We start from the raw sequence: 22,931 nt of genomic DNA, 5'->3' as shown, positions 1-22,931 counted from the left end.
ATATTATTCAATATTTAAGAACAGTGACCTCGTTATTAATCCCAAAAAGTCAGGTATTCTAATTGAAAGTTACACGGAAAATCCAATTGAACGAAAATATTTTAAGTGGATTCGTTGACGCGAATAAAATTGCCATTATTAAATTATTGAATTAGGCTGTAATAATATTCATTATCGTAATTGGACGTATCCAGCGGTCCGGAGGGTGTTCGTAATCATCGCTTAATTAATTGATCGAAAGTTCAACCCTTGGTTCAGATAATATGGCTGCTAAGCCGAGATAAAGGAAGGCCACCGAACCGTTAAAAGCGGGCGATGTGAAATATTAGTCAAGTCACAACTGAAAACATGTAGTTACGTTACGTCAGTGAAACATAAAGGGATGCTTAGTAAGATACTCCTAATGAAGATAAATACTGTTGTTCATTTATATGGATTAACTTCGCGTTGTGCCGAAACTGTTAATTAGCGGGAACGCCGTCTCAAAGGTTGTCGCGTTGTCGATTCTGATAGCAATTAGTCATTCATATTGTACTTGTTTGGTTGTAATATTTAGAATTATAGCGTACATTTCGTAATTAATTAGGACGAGTGCGGTTGACTTATGATAATACATTTCTGGTTCATTTGAGTGTAATATCAATTATTAAATATTTAAAAAATTAAAATTGAGTTTTCTTGTATTTTAATTACAACATGCGTTTAAAAAATCACAAATCACTACTTACAAAATACACAGAATTAAACACGAATATGAAAAAAAAAGATATCAGTTAAATTGAAATAAATATTAAAAATAATCTATATAAGACTTTAATATAAGTCGTTTGAAATTGTTGTATTAATCTAAAACTAAATATAAATACTTCGTTATCATATCATTTTACATTATAGAGAACAATATTAACAAAAGATCCTTCCTTAGCAGCTTACCCCCATAAAGTTCGGGAACATAACCACAGTTTTATCGATCCCCGCTTAATTATACCTACGTACAACTTTATAATTATTAATGTTGACGTACCCGAATAAATAATGGCCACTACAAAATTACCTATATATTTTTATACTGTTGTTTCGATTCGTGGATGTCAAACATTGATTATCAAATATACTTTACATTGACGCATGAAAAAGCTTTTGACGTAAAAATACTGTAATTTAAAAAATATATATATCACAATAATTTTCTATCATTAAGTACAAAAGTATAATGAAAATTGTAATTCGATAGACTTTGTATCAATGTAACAATGAAATGTAAGGATGATAAGATATCCACGGAGCTAATGTATGGTATTATTGTTGAAATGTGTAGTTATAAAACTATAGCAAAGTCACATCAATGTCAAAAGATATCCAATTGAATGTAAATGCTTCTTGCATTAGCTTATTGATCTTCAAGAAATGTTGATAAAAGTCTTCCTTTTATATAAGTTCAAACTGTAATGGTTTTTATATTATTCAGATAAAAATTTTAAAAAAAAAGTTCGACCTAATATTTTTTTTAATTTATATTAGGTGCTTACGGTAAAAGCTCTCTCGTGTTGGTAGTCAGAGATGTTATGGCCATTTAATAATAATGATATTAATAAACATATTACGTTAATATTCTTGTAAATAATATGTCAATTATGTTAAACAAAATTTTTTATAAGGATAATATAAAATGTTCACAATGTATAAATAGTTTTACTTAGTCGCGTTTTTTATATAAGTTCTTTTAAAATGTACTTTCGTAGATTTTTGTGTTCAGTTTTTATTTAGTTGTAAATTTTTTTTTCATTTTATAGTTGACGAATATTATTATTTTACATCCGTCAAGTACCCTATTTTTATTTTTAAATTCATTAGCATTTTATAATAACATCATTGTACATATTTCAAAAATTAAAAACAACATTTCTTTTGGGAAATACGTTTTTATAAAAAGAGTTAAAAAAGGTACAATAGTATTTGTTATAGAAATTTTAACTAAAAAAGATTTCGTTTATCATTTTAGCAATAATCATAAATTATAAATAAATCATAATAAAATATTGATATCAGTTGTGTTTTTAAACGTTGTTCGTAACTTTGATAGGAATATATTAATCTTGGAGGTAAAAGCATTGTGAGACTGATGCAACTCATGAGCTTAAAGCAATTACGTAATAAATTGCCAAGTGACAGAAAATAAAATTAAAAAAAAAAATTACAATAAAATGTGTACCTGTTGACTAAGTCTGTCCAATCTTAGTGTCATGTTAATAGAGTCTGATTCGCTGAAGTACACTGTGTAACCCCACGCTGAGCCGCACCACTGACCAGTGGGTGGCGAGGGACTCCTCTCCACAATCGTCATGTGTCCGTCTGGACACCCATCGGAGGTGAACGACACGAACTTACCCACTGTGAACGTGTCGAATGTTAGCTGAAACAAGATTACGTGGTTAGTTACGTAGGGGTGTCTGAATCTCGCTTTGGCTTGTCTGTTCTGTAGACGTGGTTGATAGGAATACATTTGAATTAATATATATATTGCTAGAATATACATATTACATATAGGTAAAATTAAAACGGCATTTTATATATTCTTACCTGTATAATATCCCCATAGTTACCACCATTAGCAGTGAAGTTTAGGTGACAAACGAATGGTAAGTGGTCTTCTCTCGGCCTGCGCACTTCCAACTCATATGTTCGACCGACATCTCCCATGTAAGTTTTGTTGCACGCTATAGCAAAAAAAAAACATAATTCTTTTAAAAATAAACTATAATTATTTCGCGCCTAAAACTAGCCCTTTTGTTATATATATTTTTGGCATTGAAATTGAATAAGGCTCTACTACCAAAGCAAATTTACATGCAATCGTTCCATTTTTAGAGTATTGTTAACAATACTAATATTATAAATGCGAAAGTAAGTCTGTCTGTCTGTATATCTGTTACGTTTCCACTGTTAAACCGCTAAAATTAGTCACAGGTTCCTTTTTAATCCTTTGTGTTGTTGGTTCAAGTACTTTTAGATAATTTAAAGCGTGGTTCACTTTTAATAACAGTGAAACACATTTAAAACTTAAAAGACGATCACAATTCTATAGAAAATCGCTTTGCAGTAAAATCTTAAGACTTATGACTATTAGACCATTAATAATAGTCGAAGTAAACCTATTACGTAACTCTATATTTTAGCTTCGAGTTGGTGTAATATGTTTCAGTTGTGGTTACTTATCGATTTTATGATTGTTACGTCTAAAATAAGACACCAAGTAAATAATAGAATATTACATAATTATGCTCCTTTTATTGCAAAATATGTGAATCGTGTAAAATAAGTCTAATTTTATATATATCACTACTCAGTATAAAATAAAGTCGCTTCCCGCTGTATGTCTGTCACTGTGTATGCAAAAATCTTTAAAACTACGCAACGGATTTTGATGCGGTTCTTTTAATAGATAGAGTGATTCGAGAGGATGGTTCATATGTATTATACATGCATAATATAGTATTGAAATACTGATCATTTTAGAGGTTTGTTATTTGATGTAAATAAACAAATTTTTGGTGATTACATTGCAAACGTTGGCTAAACCTTACGAGATAGATCAATATAATATACTACAGTGTTGTACACCTTAAAAAGGTCTACAAAAAATATGTCCGAAATATCTATCTCATAGGGATAACCCACAATAACTATTTTTTATTCTTTACTTTTTACGAGGAATAATGGCTTATTTACGAAGAGATTTTAGGCAATACAGCATTAATTCTTATCCAATGAAGGAATTTAAATACAATGTGCATTTAATATAGAGAATATAGCCTTTACAGCATGTAATTTAAATTAATATTTTCGATGATATTACAGATTTAGAATGCAGAGACATAGCGGTACGTATTATCTAATGGCAAAAAAGCTGTGAGTGTTGTATATAAAGACATTCTGTATGTATAGTATATTTAGTATCAGCATTACACCCATGCGAAGACGGGTTGTTAGTATTTACTAAAATATTATTAAGACTCATCATTTTTCTATAAATATTCATTTGTAATTTTGTTTATAATCCATTATATGTAAAATAATAAAAGTTTAGGCGTGTAAATGTCCCATTACTGGGCTCAGCCTGGCGTCCACTCCTTGTAAAGATTTGGAGCTTACTCCACCACGTTGCAAGGTGGATAAATATGGCAGATTTTCATCTAAAACATGCAGTTTTCCTTCACTAAATGAACGAGATGAATAATAAACAAAAATTCAGCGATGCTTGAGCAAGTTTTAACGCACCTTCCATTAAGATTCACAACTTCTAATCACTTGGATATCTCGGTCAAAGATAAATCTCGATTGCGTTATAATATTGATTAGGTCGTCAAAACTGCGTAAATATGTTTAACAATTCTCCTCGTTAAAATATACCTACCTTCTTGGTAGGGTTTTGTGCAAGCCCGTCTGGTTAGACACGTCACCATATATTTTACCGCCAAAGAGCAATGCTTTAAATTGCTGTGTTCAAATTTGAAGGGTGAGTGAGCCAGTGCAATTACACGCGCAAGGGATATAGTAACCTAATTCCCCAGTTTGCTGGCGCATTGGATATGTAAGGATTAAAGATTTCTTACGGTGCCTTAGTAAATTGGCGGTGGTGACCAACAACCATCATGTGGCCCATTTGCCCATCTGTCTACCGCCTTACATAAAAAAAAAAACAAATGAGAAAAATATTATAATTTCTTTCGTTTTCTATAACCGTGCGATAAACGGTTCAACAGAAATTGACATTTCCAGTATTCTTTGTTGTTATACCTATTAAGTTGTAATCGAAAAAAAATGAATCGAATATTTTCCAAGAACAATACCATTTTCGGTACCTGTACTATTGTAAATCCTTTCAGCACAAAAATAGGGAAATGAGAAGGAAAAATAATTTGAATAAAGCGAACCGCACAATGGGGAGTCGGCCATATTTTTACAATCTTTTAAAAAGCCTTTTGTCTGTCCTGACAGCGCATTAAGTACACAGCATAAGACAAGTGTTCACTTCGCCACGGAACATTATTGTTCGCTTTTATTCTTTTTTTTTTTTTTAAACCTTAATTTTTATTACGGTCTTGTCATTTACGTATTTTCGTTACGTGCGTTGCGAAAAACTACGACCTGCTGACATTAATATATATACAACGTAAGCAAGTACAGTTGTCTTGAAAATGCTAGAGTGGAAAATAAAAAAAAATCCTCGCAATCTTTATTTAAATAATTAATTAGGTAATTCGAATGAAAATATGTAATCATTATTTTAACAGTGACTTTAAGTAATGTGCAATTTTGATCAAGTTTATTTAATAAAAAAAAGTGTTCTAGGCATTTATTGACGTATAAAATTTGTTCACACTTTGCCATGTATGTGGCAATATAAAATATCAATAATAATTAAACTTTTCGACTTTTAATTAGTAATATATTTCCACGATTATGCTGAGATGCTTCTAAGTCACCCATCAGATGATAATGATCTTCGGTTCGAAGATTAAATGAACCACTGTAATTACATAAACAAGGGAGATAACATCTTAGATTCCATAATTAGAATGCCGTAGTCTATGGGCTTAAACAACATACTATTAGGTAGGAGTAAAATATATGTATATACACATATATTATACAAATAGTCATACTATTATATATTTGATTGGCAAACGGCATGACGTTCTTTTATAACATCATGTCTCCTCTTCGCCGCTGCTGTCTCTTCCTTAGTGTTTTTGTGTGTCACGTTTACAATATACTACTACTTTGTGTATATAAACTTAATACAATTAAAAAATGCCTGACTGACATACAACGCAGAGCCTTAACCGGTGGGTTCAACAGTATGAAATTTTGCACAGGAATTCTTTATTTGGCACGTTGGTGAGTACGAGACTTTCGTTCGTAAGTAAAAGTCTAATTCACAAATTCATTATTTATGATAAATCCTTCATAATACATTAATAGGCTTTGTTATTTTCGTTAGATAATCCAAATAAAAGAAAAATAAAGACTAAAAAGAGACATCTATTATGAATCGTAAGTATCATTAATCGTTCAAGTCAACGGTAACTTTAATAAATTATTACGAAGAAATGTGAATTGTTACAAACGTGCATATAACTATGCACACAAGCATGTCTAAGTATGCCATTACTCTAATAAAATGGTCCATTTGTTTCGCGTCGGCATCCAACGGGTTAAAAAAAATTCATCCCTCCGTCCGGAACGAGACATGACCGGATTTTTTGTTGTTCAAATTAATTTTTCTGCACATTTGTTTAAGTCAAATTATAAATGAATGTTAAGATTACAAATAAACAATTGTTCTGCAAACATTTTAATTTGAAATTGCTCTTTTTATAAATTATATAAAAAATAGCAGCTCGTTAATGACCCATTGCTTGGTTAAGGTGTCCTCTCCCCGCCTCCGTACTGCCTGCACCCGCACACGCTGCTTTGATCGTTATAGACACATTACAGAATTTCACGCTTAACATAAGTACAGATTTTCTCACGATGTTTTCCTTCACCGCCGAGCAAGTGACATATGATGATACATTTTAAATACAAATTAAACTTATAAAAACTCTGTGGTTCACGCTTAAACCTGGCCAATCTTCGTATATTAAATCTATGAAAGATCCGTTTTCTTAATTTAAAAATAAAAAAAACGTTCCGTATTCTCATCTGTGACATAATCAATGCATGCGTAAACAAAGTAACGTAAGTCCATCCTTGATGCCTTTTAACTTGCTAGTGAATACGAAACGAAAACAACGCCTATTGCTAGTCGATATGAAACTGGAATACGAACAACAAAACAAAACCAACGCTTGTGTATTTTGCATTGAATATTACTTTCGGTGCGTATTCAACGCTCGTTTTCAAAGGATCAAAGGATCGTATATCATATACAACGATATGCATGTAATAATTATCGCGTATACATTTTTTTTTTATTTTGTGTTGCCACAAATAGATGTTTTTTTTGATATATGAAAATGAAGCCAAAATAAATGACAGTCGTTTATATGTTATATTTGAAATAAACGATAAATATTTAATTTTCCCATTGTTGACTGTATTTTTGGTGTAAAATTATTTTAATATAAAAGTAATAAAACACTTCGACATTTTGAATAGTTATCTATGTATAATCTTCTCCATAATGGAAAAGAGGCTTAAGGGCGCCCACACAAAATCGCGATGCGATGCGATACGACGCCACATCACAGGAACTTGCAAAGCGAATTGTTGCGATACGATTTCGTCCGGCAAGCGTTGGTTCAGGTGACTATATCTGCAACGGTAGTCAGCCATATTGGACGTATTTTTAGGAATAGTGACATGGATCACAAAAAGGTTTTTGCACTGTTGTTATTGTTAAAAAGATAAAGAAGATTTTGAGTTCATCCACACATTATGATTATAAATGCTGATGGAAACTATTGTACTCAAAAATACTACTTGATGCATTGAGAATAGAAGATTTTTTTTTTTGATTTAGAATGAGCATATCTTCATTTGAAGAGCTTTTGCGCCGGCGGCATATATCCCCAACGCTGTCTCAGAACGGACTAACGTGGTGTCAACAAGTGTGACGTAATGTCGTAGGAATGCGCGATGCGACTCAGATCGGATACTTTGCGGTGCAATCGTGCGAGCTCGTAGATATTTACGATGCATTGAGAATTCGCGTTTATGACTGTTATTATATTTATTTTATGACTAATTTATTTATTTGTATATATATATATGGATGTTAATTTATTTTCTTTTTAAAATTGTAATTTGGACAAAGTTTAATCGATCACCAATAAAGTTGGTACATATATATTCATATGGACACTTTGTTACAACTCGCCATTAGATACGCAGCATATCAACTTCTTTGCATTCGCTTTCGATTTGACCAAGAACAATATTTATGTGCAAGTAATTTTACAAACATATTTTAATTTATTTGAAATAGCTAGTATATATAAAATAATACGTTCATGCATCGGTCGAGTTGAGTTGAGTCGAGTTGAGTTGAGTTGAATAATTGCAATTAACGTTTGAAAGCCTTTTTTGACTTTATCCTAGTAATATCAACGTACGATACGTCGATGTTATTGGATAATTGCTTACAAAGCAAATTAAAGGGCTCTATAAATGTCTACCTAGACATAAATAAATCCCTAAAATATAAAGATGTTACTTTTTTGTCTTCGTTAAAATTTATTTAGTAACTTAGTAAATAAATCGTTAAAACAAATATTTAACAAGCTTATATGCTTTTATTATTTTCATTATTATTATTTTTTTAATACGTATCTTGCCTAATTTTGTCATTATAATTGTTATATGGTACATTTTTGATATGCAATATATACATATGGTAACGGGTTCATAAACTGCATCAAAGTTCAGGATTAATTTCGAATTAATATTTTTGATAAGTGGGATTAATAGGCGAAATTTTTACTGTAATGCAAGATAATTTCCGACCTAACGCCGCTGCACAAGTTCGACAATAATTAGCCAGCACGCTACATGGCTCCCGTTGAGCATGTTTGGGAGAGTTTAAAAAAAGTATAAGTGAGAAATCCTGTGCCCAGTGGCAGCGCTAAGAACAGCAATTTCACAAGAATGGATCAAAATTACACAACACCGTTTAATAACACTAATAAAATATATGCGACACCGATTAGAATCTGAAAAAAATGCACGTGGTGCCTCCGTGTGCCTTATTAAAAAAACCTGTGATTCAACTTTTTTTTATTGTAAAATCCAATTTTCCATAAAACGAACCAAAACCAATCTTTGTACATTTATCGTGTTTGTTAAAAAAAAAGTTGAATGGTCCTCTCCAGTATACAGACGTGCACTTCAAGATATGATACGCTGTTATGAAGCTAACGAAATAAACTATTAAATTTGTATATATATTTGATTTTCAAATTAAAGGCGTCTTGAACATTGATACAGTTTATGAGTCCGTCAGTGTATTTACATTCATATTATATCACTTACACTTAGGATGAGTGAGGCAGTGTAACTACAGGCACAAGGCACATGACATCTTAGTTTAAAAGGTTGATTGCGCATTGATGATGTAGAGAATGGCTAATATTTACTGCGCCAATTTCTACTGAAAAAATCTAAGTAAGAACTCTGGATATCGGAACGTGTACACACCCGTGCCTCGGAAAGTACGTAAAGCTGATGATCCTGCGTCTGAACTCTTTCCGGTCGCATCGGTTATGCCGTCCCATCGGATTTTGTGAGTGAGGAAATAGAGAATGCTCCAGCGTTTGCGCACACACTAGTGCAATATAATATGTCCTGTATGACTGGCTACCCTTAATATTGCCCGCTGTGGCCGAAACCGGTTAGGGTGGCATCATAATCGTTATCATTACGATATATAAATTTACACGCCTAAAATATTGTTACTATACTCTGTACAAGATAGCTTGATCTTTTTGACAGATGTAAATTTTTCTGATCGACATAATTTTGCAATGTAGAACATATTATTTTCTTAATTTAATTATTTTAAAAATTGTAAAAATATTTTTAAAAAATACGTACAATATAAAAGTCTCTAAAGATACGAGCGTTATCCGAAAATTTTAAGACTTTATTGCTTCAAAGTAAAATTTTAATAGAAACACTGATTATAATAGACCCTTGTACAATGTTACATCGGTCGGACGCTAGGGACTGTTAAAAATATCGATAACAAAAAATCATTGTTAAGTTATTGTTACGAACGGTTGTGGTTTTTTTTTAGGCTAGTGGTTGGAGTCTCTTTAGCTGGTATAACTCTTTTTAGAAAAATAAGGTAAAAAAAAATTTAATTCTAATTTGAATTACGCATTCCATCGTTCCTTCGACTGTTATATATATTATATTTTCTGTTTCCCATCACTAGCCCGTCTGTCAAAAAGATCAAGCTAACTTGAACAGGGTATAATCAATAAAACTCTAACTCCTTAAAGGAGGAATATTTAACGTGTATATTCGAAATGCCCGACTTATCATTTCAATCGGGACACTATAATATTCTGAATGTTTAATGTTTTCGTTTATTAATTAACGTTTATTTAAAATATAACAGTTTCGTAACAAAATACCTTGTGTTACCATAGTTTTATCCTTAAAGAATATAATTGAGACATCGTAAACGATCCATTATTCAAATAAGTTTTCTCAAAAGCATTCAATTTTGTCTTAACAAATTCACTCTTGAGACGAGAATAGCAAGTCGAAAAATATAACAAAGGTTCGTGTTTGAAGTAATGTAGTAAAAGCATTTGGTAATTTAGATATTAGGTATTTGAAATATTAATTTACAAGCTTTTACAAGCAATAAAATTGTTTCTGTTGCCTGCCTAGGTCTGAGCTCAAATTATATCAATAATTAGTTGACAATTTGTTCAGTTCATAACTTCGTGGTAGACCAGAATTTTTTATACATAAGTAAGTAACAATTCCTCGTACCGTAACACGCAGTGTGTTCACATTGGGAACTGAGATATTATAATGTATCTCGTACCTGTTTTTTATATTATGTTAGTGTAGAAGCACGAGCAAATGTGCCACCTGGTGATGAGTGTTGAATATTCCCCATATCAACAACGCACCACCAATCTCGGAATCTACAATGTTATCCCTTGTGCCAGTTAAACTGGTTCACTTACGCTTCAACAATATAAATATACTAACGACCGTAACCCTGCACGAAATTATTATTTGGAACACATTTTCTGAACGCACCCTTAAACGTCAAATATGGCAGCCCGTTAAACTGTCATGTCATTGAATTTCATGGATTTAATATCGAAATATCTCGATTATACGAATTTTGTTGATATGTGTTGTCGACTAAAAAATCATAATATTTTTACGATCTACATATAATTTTGGATAGTTTTCGATGGCGTCTGTCGTAGACCTACACTAAATTACTAATATAGATTGGTGTATGGTGGTACAATACCTGATAAATGGTTGGAATTACCACTACACGTAAATATACAAGTAAATGTACTAACTCAGTCTTCATTATCTCAACCTTGATAGTAAAAGAATAAATCATTGGTAGAAAGAACTTGAATCGATGAAACTTACTCAAACAGAACTGCACTTAAGATCCTATAATATTTTTACCAACATCATTATTGTAATTTGTAATTTTTAAGTTTAACATTGAAGAACAACATCGTCGATCTTGAAAATGCCTAATAGATTATTAGTAGCGAATATTAATTTAAATAAAATATAAAATGAAAGTACGAGAAAGTATGAGAAATCGTACGTAGGATTTTTTTTTTTTTTTACTTTTAATATATAAGTTTTTAGCTCTAAATAACTGTCTAGTAAAATTTGCAACAGAACTCCCACCATCACGATATTACGTCAATAGCCGTGGGTATCTCTATTTAACATAATATCAAATGTCAAATTTGTTTGCTACAATTTCAGATCAATACATTCAAATTGTCACATTTGCTACAATTTCAGATCCGTCCAACTACTTAATATTTAATATTTATTTAATTTGTATGACATTTAGCTTCTTTTTACGTAATATATACGCTTCGTAAGAAAAACACGCATTGATTAATTTTGTGATTACGATTTGATTAAAGAATTGTATAAAATAATTTCAGAACGCATTTAGGTTCTCAATATAATTTCTAATTGATTCGAATTAGCACCGAAATTGTAATAAAATCTCAAACTATTGGCATAATTGGATTTTCATCAAGGCAAATTCTATTTTAGTTCTAACGGTAACATACGAAATTCGTAATTACAAGGAAATGAATCAAATCAGCAACTATTTAAAAAACAGTCAGGTTGCACGTATTACCAAACAAAGGCGATCGGCGTTAGTTATGTGTAAACTGTAGTTGTGCTTACATACGTGGAGTGGGGTAGGTTGACGTGCTAGCAATTAAGGTATCATCAGTACTTTCAAAACATATATAGATCTGTTCACTTACGAAAGTGCACTACCCATATTTATTATCATCATGCGTTATCAATTATAATCTTATTCGTATTTTTAATTTGCTGTTTTTATTCTGACATCTCACGCACACTAATACAGTGTAAGCGTGTCACAAGCGTCACTCGTACTAAAACATGACGATAATTAATCGTGGAAGTATGCCATGATTGGAATGATCTATAAATATTATTATAATTATTCAGTAGTATTTTTTTTTTAATTATAGAAATAGTTAGATACAATTTTATTAATTCCAACGGCGTAATAGTCTCCACCGATTGAAAAACTGACACTTATACAAAGATTTTGGGTAACTGAGTTTTTATGTGTTTAATATGTGTTTATTTATATCAAATTTCTATTTACGACATCAGCCGCGTGTCAGGGGAGGAGTCGAGTGTTAAATACTCTTCGTTCTTTTCTGTACCGCTTACGAGATTCACATGAAATTACAGGATACTGTTGAGTAGTTAGAACATTAAATCGTAATAAACAAATATTTTGTATTTCTTTTATTAGTTAGGATTATGTAATCATTGGTTGGGAAATACAGTAAATGAAATTCATATGTCGAATTAAATTCAAGTATGTGACGTTTATCCTCTACACTGCAATGGAGCAACGCGATGAAATAAGTTACATAGTCCTAGCAGGTGGACATTAACGGGTACTTGTTAGTTACTGCCCGCATACGTTCCGCAAAACAAAGAAACATTCATCTATTTTAATTATAATTGTGTACCGATGAAAATTGTTTCGTGGTTAATTTATTCTTGGATACTGTAACATTTTGTTACTAACGAAAGGAAATTCAAATCACAGAAAATAAAAATTTGAAGTGCTTCAAATAAACATCGTTCATAAATCATTGATAAGTATATAATGTAAAATACACACGGAATTCTACTTGGTGGTAGGGCTTTGTGCTAGCCCGTCTGGGTAGGTACCACCCACTCATCAGATATTCTACCGCTACACAGCAGTACCTAGAATTGGTGTGTTCCGGTTTGAAGGGTGAGTGAGCTAGTGTAACTACAGGCACAAGGGACATAACATCTTAGTTCCCAAGGTTCGTGGCGCATTGGCGGTGTGAGGATTGGTTAATATTTCTTATAGCGCCATTGTCTATGGGCGGTGGTGACCACTTAACATCAGGTGGCCTATGTGCTCGTCCGCTTACATATATCATAAAAAAATGTAGTATAAAAAGCTAAGTAATTGGAACACTTCTAGTTATAGAAACGTTAATATACAAATGTACAAAAAACTATTAAAAATAGAATATTTATTTCATAAATCGGTTAAAATATGACAACGCGCGCCGCCGCAAATATACATAATGTATTTTATTACTAAATATATATATTTTTTATTATTTTTTGTAATGTCAATGTCAAAACTCAAACTAATGTAACTAAAAGTGAAAAAGTTTATGTCATTGAATATTACCTTTTTGAATGAAATAAAAATATTATTTATGCTTATGTAAACTTCTTCAAGCCTTACAAAGACAAAGGCACTTATGTCGAGAGTTATTATGAGTTAGAAACAAAAGCTTAACTAAAGTAGACAGTATTTTCTTTTTTCTTCGAGTAACTTTTTTTTTTTTTAAATAAAAAATATCATCTCGTGACTGAACAAATACAGAGCTACATTTAGTTTTTATTTAGGCTTTCATTACCGTTAAAATGGTTCTAGAATATTCTGTAGGAAGTTTTCTTCGTATACGATATCGTTACGACTTTTAACACGCAAATTATTGCCTCATTGACGTTATTAGGAAATTGCCTATTAAATATTACGTAGTTAGGCATGCAAACATTCACGTAAAAGCAGCAGTTTTATACTTCAATAGTGCTTTTTGTTACACGAGTCATTACTTTTGTGCCAGTAGGCTTGTGAGTTAAACGCAATTCTTGTCTCAGTGAAAAACGATATCAGTGAAAAATTCTTGCTTTTTAATTCAACTCAGTTTAGAACATGTGTTTCTGAACCAAAGATTGTCGATTAACCCGAGTAACTCTGAATTTTCGACGGTAAAGAAACTTAATATCGCCAGTGCGTCAAAAGCCTTGAGCTGAGATGTTATGTTCCTTGTGCCTGTAGTTACACTGACTCACCATTCAAACTGGAACACAAGTACCTATTAGTAAGTACTGCTGCTTAGCGGTAGAATATATTATGAGTTGCTGCATTTATCCAGACGGACTAACACCATGTAAAAGTGCACCTCATTTGTGTTTAAAAGTCATTTCATGACCAGCGACAAACCAATTATCCAACAACGCGCATTGGTGCAGCGTGGTAGTTAAGTTTATAAATATCCCGTGTAAATCAACGAATACCTAATAAAAAAAAATACTAGCTTTAATTTAACTAATACGAATAAAGTAACATACGCGTCAATATCGAAATATTTGAATGTCAGAGATAACATCTTCATTCAACGTACAATTATTTCTCTTTATTGATTAACATGTATACCAAATATTATAACGATAAAAATAGTTTACCAAATTATATAACTAAACTAGTAATCCTCCCGGAAGAGATGACCAATAATATAGCTTTCTAACTTAGAAAGAATCGTTAGTTCCGGAGACTACCAGCTTCATAGAAAACAAACACATTTTATAACATAACATTTACTCATAACATGTAAGCACGCTCATATCAATTTTCAAAATCAAAATATACTTTAATCCAGTAGGCTCATAAACGCCATTTTGAAACGTCATGTTACTGTGTTGAATTCAATTTAAAGCTACCACGGTTGGGAAAGTAAATTCTACCAAGAAGAACCGGCGAGATACTTAGTAGTTAATCTTTTCCATCATTTTAATTACATGGTATGTCAATAAAGTAGAATTCTACTTTTCTACATTTTTATATAATATTGACACGCTTTTTTATCTTTAATATAAACTTGTATTGAGTAAATAATATGCCTTATTCATTAATGTTTTGTTTCACATGAGCTTTAAATTTATTTATCGGCCAAGTTCAGAAGTCCTAACCCAAAGGATGTCCGGAAATAATCGCCAAAGCAATAAAGCCACATATTCTTCTGGACATATTTGTATGGTGTACAATAAAAAGATAAATTAATAACTCCAACCAAAAGTTGACACGTTAGCTTTGTTACAACATTTAACGTATTATAAAGCAGCCACTAAACACACGAGCTAACGTTTAGAAACGATAAAGAACGTTAAAGGATGCCGTGTCAGATTACATTGGTTCGGAAACGGCACGGTAAACTTAACACCTTATTAAACGGTACGCGGGTTTTTTGTTAATTGTAGCCACATTTCTGGCTAATGACTACGTACGTGGGAACGATAAAAGCGAAAGCTCGTTTTCACCTACCACTGTAATTAAAAGAGGTTTATTGTTCACCTGAGTTTTTGAGTGTTTAGAATGGACGATAGATTGCGTTCTGAATCGTTTAATCGTTTGCTTCATGGTTTTTTCATGTTCAGGATATAGTATTTTTTTGTTTTCCAATATGTGAATATTAATTGTGAATTGTATTGAGAATAATTGGTACGAAACTTAATGGACATTCTTATTGTTCAATAACGTGTCTGTGTTAAGGATGTTATAAAATAAAGATATTTTAGCAAACAATACTTCTTGGGAATTAAAAGGTTGCCCTTACGCCTTTTCTAATAAATATGTGATTATATTTATTGTACACAACAATTTTTATAATAAGCATGTGATCTTTTTTCGTTATATTCCTTCCCAAACAGGTAGGTATTTTTGATAAGCTAGCTATATAAATAAATAAAATTGTTTTTTTTTTAAACTGCCCTTATCTTAATCCATCATGTTTCCAAATTACCGAAACTTGTAAAATAATTGAATCCTTTATTTTATATAGTTTTACAAAAATATGTATACCTACCAAATATACATTCCGGCATTTTTATTATTTTTACCATTTAGGTAGCGGACAGGCAAATGGGCCACATGATGGTAATTGGTGACCACCGCCGTTATCACCCTTCAAACTAGAACACAACAGTACTGAGTATTACTGTTTGGTGGTAGAAAATCTGATGAGTGGGGGGGGTACCTACTTAGGCGGGCTTGCACAAAGCGCTACCACCAAGAAAACGTTTATCTGAAGAGTCATACGAGTAAATTAAAATGCTAAATAACAGGTATGATTAAACTCGTTAATCTATCAGTCTGATTTATAAAATGTTTTATTTAGAAAGATTCTTAAAGGGCTCAGTAAGTATAAATATCAGTTGATTTTAATAATGAAATCATTTATACAGATTTATTTATACAGTTACGAACATTTTCATAGCTTAGATTACTCGATATGAAACTCTTTTAATAATTCTCAAAGGAAATAAACTTTGAACTTATCAATATGGACAGTGAAATGCAAAAGAAAAGTTTATATTACTTGGACGCGGGATCTTAGTCTTCGACAGTTATTAGATGATAAAATAATGTTCTAAACTTGTGGAACGTGACAGAGAAAATGGTGACATACATTTTTATAAGATTTAAGTTTACTTTGTTTACTTTCTTAGAATATTATATATATATATATTGCTTTATGTATTTAATAACATTTCTTAATCCATTTTTTTTTATCTGTGACTATCTGTACTATCTATATCAATATTATAAATGTGAATTATGTCTGTTACGCTTTCTCAGCTGAATTACTGAATCGATTATGATAAAATTTGGTACAGAGCAGGTTGGCGGATATATGTACTTTTTACACCCTTTGACGCTGTTGCAGCAATTTTTGTCACAAAATGTATTCCAACCGGACAAAATCGCGGGTTCATCTTTTTTTTATTTGATGATAATAATTATTATATATCCAACAAATAATAATATTAGAAAAGTAATTTTGTAAGTCTGTAAATTTCCCACAGCTGGGCTTCGACTTCTTCCCCTTTGATTATGTTGGGACTGTATTCCACGACGCTGGTTCAATGCGGGTAAGATCTGTTAGATTTTAAAGTAATCGAAAATATATTTTGCAGCTTTGAAGATGTATCGCGTCAAATTGAAACCTTAGACTCATTCTATTAACGGGCAAGATTTATAGAATGAGCAATTTCCTTCCAACTAAAGCGATAGTTCCATTATTGTGATTGACTTTAACCATCATCATCATCATCCTCCTGCCCTTATCCCAATTTTACTTGGGGTCGGCGCAGCATATCTTCCTCTTTTATACTTCTCTATCGGACGTCATCTCACAAGTAACGTTCTTTCTAATCATATCGTCTTTCACACAATCCATCCATCGTAACGTATACTTAGTAAGTTTTTTTATTTTTCTACACATTTAATTTTTACGAAATATTTAAGAATTGTTTAAAAAATATAAACAATCAGTATTGTAGATTTATCATTAATGAAAAATACTTAATAACTAAGAATGTAATTATAAAGGTTCAATCGAGTATATTACAAAGCGATTGCCGTACAGGGTACCAATTCAAAAAGAAAAAAAAAACACAATGTTTATATATATGTACATAGAATTTGAAGTAATATCAAAAGTCAAAAGATAATGAAGTTAGGCCATCTCGTCTGCCATCTTTCCAAATGACGTTTTCCTCTCAAGAGAATCGTGGAAACCGAGAATAATCTAGTTCTTTCAATCTCCTTTGTAAGGACATCTGCGCGGTCTTTTGTGTAAGACAATTATCATTCCGGACGTTTCTGGCATAAAAACGCATTTAAAGGCTGCAAAGAAGCGACGCTAGCTATGGTCTGTTCTTAATTAGGTGTTTTAGAGCTGTTAGGTTAGTTATACGATGTGATTGGGGAAGTCTAGTTGGGTTCACTTTTTTTTTTTTTTTTTTCTTTAAATATATTAATTTTCTTTACTTTATATTCGTTTTGACCTTTGTTTGTTAGTTACGGACACTAGTGGGTTACCCGCGAAACTTTATTATTCAGTTTATTCAGAATATTTTTTAGGAATTTCGAAACCTGTGATAGGTTTTGTTTTGATTTAATTTAATTTAAAACCGCAAGTCACTCATCTACATTTAGCGCTAAAATGATGAAACCTCTTTTAAATGAAATTTTTAATATCAAATATTACTCATAAGTTCAGTTAGAATTGGAGTTTGTCGAAAACAATTTACTTTAATTTTGTTTACGTTTTTCATTTATTTATTATACATTGATTGCGCCGCTCTCTGACTTACCAGTAACTTTTTCAAAGGAAATTCTTTGTTAATTCGTAACAATTTTTATATGCAGCTGACCATAACCGATATTTTATATGCAGCTATCGCCCCATAATCACTATGACAAAAATCGACTTGCGCTATTAAAATATAAAATGATGTAATGATCTCTCGTCAGATGTCTGTCTAAATGGCAAACTCATACTGTCATAGCTTATTATAATACTGACACGCTACACACAAACACATTCAAATAATAATAACACTATTAAATTGAATTTTAGTATCAATTACATTTTTAGCTTAGCAAGGTAATTGTATCACAGAATTATGTATGATATATAAATAAATGTGTACAATAACTATGTATGTAAACTATAAACTCAAACGAATAGTAAATGTGTTATCGCATAGATTTAATACGAGCATTACTTTTTGAGCCAAGATAGCCCAGAGAATAGGACCCGTGAATTTTAAGCGAAGATTGCGAGTTCAATCCCGGGCAAGCATCTTAAATTTTGCATGTGCTTAATATTTTGTGCTCGAGTGTTCAAACTTAGTAAGCACACCTTTTTCTTGTGACTAGCTAGTTGTGCTAGCTAGCTGTGTATCTAATGCGATATCCCACAAGATACAGAATCCCACCAAATTTTCTTAAGTTTCTTTTTGTTACAATTTTCATGTTTCAAATTTACAAATGACGAACTTCCCTACATATTTCGTACTATAATTAAAACTCTAACCTGAACCTCTTAAGCGATGAATTTCTAATTAGAATTCTTAATTAATTAAATAGAAGTGTAATCACTTATTTCTTACTTCCAAAAATGACAAACTTTCATTTAACCCTCTTCGAATATGAATTTTTTTCTTTGTGTTCACCTACATCCTATAAGGACATCCTGAGAAATATTTCATATCGTTGAAACTACCGGTTCAGGCTGCGCTTTGTATATCAGTCAGTCATATTATTTTTTTATTAAGTTGATTGAAATTGTATATAATTTAATAACATATATTTTAAAATTGTTGCTAGTGTTAAAAGTAAGGAAAATATTATTTAAGTTGTACCTTGCTATAGGAAGTATGGTTCGACTTAGCGGAGTCTGAAACGTTTTATTATAAGTTTATTTTTAATACTTTCCAATTCCAGAACTAGGGTAAAAGTCAGAAAATAATAATATGGATACAATCCAAGATCATATATGTTTAGTATTACATCGATTATTCCACAAAGATTTCATTGAATGCCAAAAAACAATTATAAGTTCTTTATACCGGTCCGCGAAACTTTAATCCAATGTATTTTGGCAAAGTTTTCGTAAACATTTATGAATATTACATTCAAGTCGTGGCGGAGCAGCCAAGTATATTCAACTGTCATAACTACTAACGTAAACTCCTGATGTTTATTTTTGATCTAGTTTCATTAAAATATGTATGTATTTATATCGAAACGAAATAGAGCAGAGTATCGTATTAACGAATTTCATTAGGAGGTAACTGAAATAAATTTACCTATCTAAAATATGTATAAAAACGCTAGCGACGTGTCCGATTTCGTACAGTCAAAATCAAAATTAAAATATACTTTATTCAAGTAAACTTTTACAAGCACTTTTGAATCGTCACTTGACTCGTCGGTTGAGCTTGTACAGAACCCAACCTCTGAATTAATTACGTCGGTTTCCTACAAAATTATTTTATTATAGAATTACATTATATACATAACATTAACAGACTGTAAATTTCCCACTGCTGGGCTAAGACCTCATCTCCCTTTGAGGAGAAGATTTGGAGCATATTGAACCACGCTGGCTGGGCTGCGGGTTAGTTAAATACACATATGGCAGAATTTCGTTGCAATTAGACATATGCAGGTTTTCTCACGATCATTTCCTTCACCGCCAGCACGAAATGAATTATAAAAACAAATCAAGCACATGAAAATTCAGTGGTGCTTGCCTGGGTTTGAACCCGAAATCATCGGTTAAGATGCACGCGTTCTAACCACTGGGTCATTTCGGTTATAGAATTGTATGCTCATGAATTATTAATGTCCTGTCATTAAATAAAATATCTAACATTCATTGAAAATCAAAAAATAAATGGTTTAATCACTTTAGCGAAATTAAACAATTTCCAACCAATTATACTAACAGAATAATACAATCAAATCCCAGAGAATTAGGTCTCTTAGTCTCACGGGAATTAAAAGCCTTCTCTTCTAATGAGGAGGTTTTTGGACCTAAGCCCACAGTCGTGCTGTGAAAAGCGACACATTCACAATAATAATTATTCGTATGTTATAGTTTGCCAGATATTTAAGTTTCATTTATATATAAATACTTATATCAATTTCGTGTTACATTTTTACTTAAAAATATATTGTATTTTGAATAAATACGTACTAAACTTTTCGTATGTGAAATTTATTAATTATTTACTTTAAAACACATTTGACTCTTTTTCAAAATATTTTCTATGATGAGTATATTTATTCGGAAAAATATTAAAAAATATATTTAAAACAATGAAAAAGGCTCTCTTAATTTTCTTTTCACTCGACTGTATGGATTTACAAAAGGGACAAATTTAAAATTAAGAAACAGAGATAGCTTTCTTTCTTAATTTAAATAATTGTTAAGGATCGTTTGTTTCAATAAGTCATTATACAATTAGTGAGTTTATAAATGACATCACGTCTAAGGAATTCAATCGTCGTTCCTTTTTTATATTGTAAATTATATACAGTTGTACACTCTTACGACCCGAAGAGCTGGTAACGTTTTACTATCAATAAATATGTGCTTCAATATAGCTTCAATATTTAAAGAAGGTATAACTTTTTTTATGGCATAGTTTGGCAAACGGGTATATGTGCCACCTGATGGGAAGTGGTCATCACCGCCCATAGACAATGGTGCTTTAAGAAATACTAACCATTCGTTACATCGCCAATGCGCCATCAACCTTGGGATGTTATGTCCCTTGTGCCTGTAGTTACACTACCTCACTCACACTTCAAGCCGGAACACAACAATACTGAGTACTGTTGTTTGGCGGTAGAATATCTGATGAGTGGGTCGTACTTGATGGTGGTGGTCGGGCTTGCACAAAGCCCTACCACCAATTACTTTGATTCTATATTTAAAAAAAGGCAAACATTTACAGAGGTATGGTAATTGGTAAATTTATCCTATAGCTAAACGTAGACAGTGTGTTCAGTGTGGCCACATTTAAGACTTAATAGGCTTCTATAAGGAATCGGTACAAGTGTCATAATATTGTAAATCATCATTGCACATGCTTACCGATGCATCGGTAGTATATAATGACTTATTATTGAAAATATCTAAAGGCGAAGATACAAAGAAAAAAAAATGTATATATTAACTTACGTGAACATGCTTTCGGCTCGTCGCTCTTGTCACCACAGTCATCCTCTCCATTACAGAACTTATCCAGCGATATACACTGCCCCGTATCACAGAGCAGTTCACTCAACCTACATGGACTAGCGGCATTTCTCGTTATTTTCGCTTTATTAACCGCCACAACCATACTTATGTCTGAGTCTACAATATCTTCATTGAAATCCTCACTTAAATCCTGAGGACTACAGAGTTTTAACGATAATAAAACAATCATGAACAATATAGTTCTGTTATTTGATATTTCGTAGAAACTTTTTATTAAATTCATTTTTAATCTTTAGCAACACATTTGCCGCAACATCGTCTAAGACGTTTTCATTTTCACTTGATACCTGAAACAAAGATATTATATTCATTCACATCATTTTGATACTTTATAATTTAAATAAGAACCAAGAATAATATACAATAAGTATAGACTATAGATTTATTGTTATTTTAATGTACTCGAAGTTTAGTGTATATCCAATACAGTAAAGCCTCTTTTTACAAACGACTATGTAAGTATTTAATTATTCTAGTACCTACTCGTATCTTTTTAAAATCGATATTCAGTTTTTAAAAGCATGGTATAATTTAAAAAGTTCTCGTTCAATTTGAGAGTTGTAATTTTATTTGTAATATTTTGTTTGGCAACATTGAATTTTCCGGTCAAAAGTTGAACGCTTCAATAAATCCGAAGTTAGACAGAAAATAAGGAAAAGGAGATATAGAACCGAATTCCGAATTCACGAGATTGTATTCAAAATAAGAGTTTTAAGTATATCTCGTGTCAGAAACGTTTCAATAAATCTTATTTGTCTAATATGTAGGGTAACTGGCAAATGGGCTACCTGATGGTAAATTACCATCGCATTTGACATCAGCAATATAAAAAATAATAACCTTTACAAAATCAATGCTGACTATTGCCGTTTTTGATGAATATGTGGTATCTACTCAGACGGGTTATCACAAACCCCTACCAAGTGAGAGAGCGTAATCATTATTTAATTTAACGTGGTTTGTGTTTAACTAAACAGTGACAGTTAGATGATCGGACATGACAAATTATAAGGGACGTCAGTGACCCGGCTCCCGAAAACAATTAACCATAGTTAATCCCCATTAATCGCAGGACCAACTGATGCGTAGTAAAGCTGGCTCGTTTAAAATTAACTTTTCCATTAAGCCTGTTGCGCTACCAATGGACTGTATCGTGGCTCGGCTTATGGAGGCTTTACATATTTAATAAAGTACGGCACTAATGTTTTTGACATGCTTCGTAAGTACACAGATCTGATT

General features: G+C 31.7%; 1 protein-coding gene across 1 annotated transcript in view; it reads right to left on the bottom strand.

Moving 5' to 3' along the window:
• The window catches only part of LOC113397975 (uncharacterized), a 69,259-nt gene that overhangs the window by 12,549 nt on the left and 33,779 nt on the right, over positions 1–22,931 (bottom strand). Inside the window, exons 2-4 of the mRNA XM_026636514.2 lie at positions 21,612–21,979; positions 2,581–2,717; positions 2,213–2,413 (exon numbers count right to left, since the gene is read on the bottom strand). Of these exons, the coding sequence (XP_026492299.2) occupies positions 2,213–2,413; positions 2,581–2,717; positions 21,612–21,915 (642 nt within the window). The 5' untranslated portion in view covers positions 21,916–21,979. The remainder of the gene's footprint in view (positions 1–2,212; positions 2,414–2,580; positions 2,718–21,611; positions 21,980–22,931) is intronic.

Source organism: Vanessa tameamea, chromosome 13 (assembly GCF_037043105.1).
Source record: "Vanessa tameamea isolate UH-Manoa-2023 chromosome 13, ilVanTame1 primary haplotype, whole genome shotgun sequence".
Lineage (NCBI taxonomy): Eukaryota > Metazoa > Arthropoda > Insecta > Lepidoptera > Nymphalidae > Vanessa > Vanessa tameamea.
This window is presented reverse-complemented; position numbering and strand designations above follow the sequence as displayed.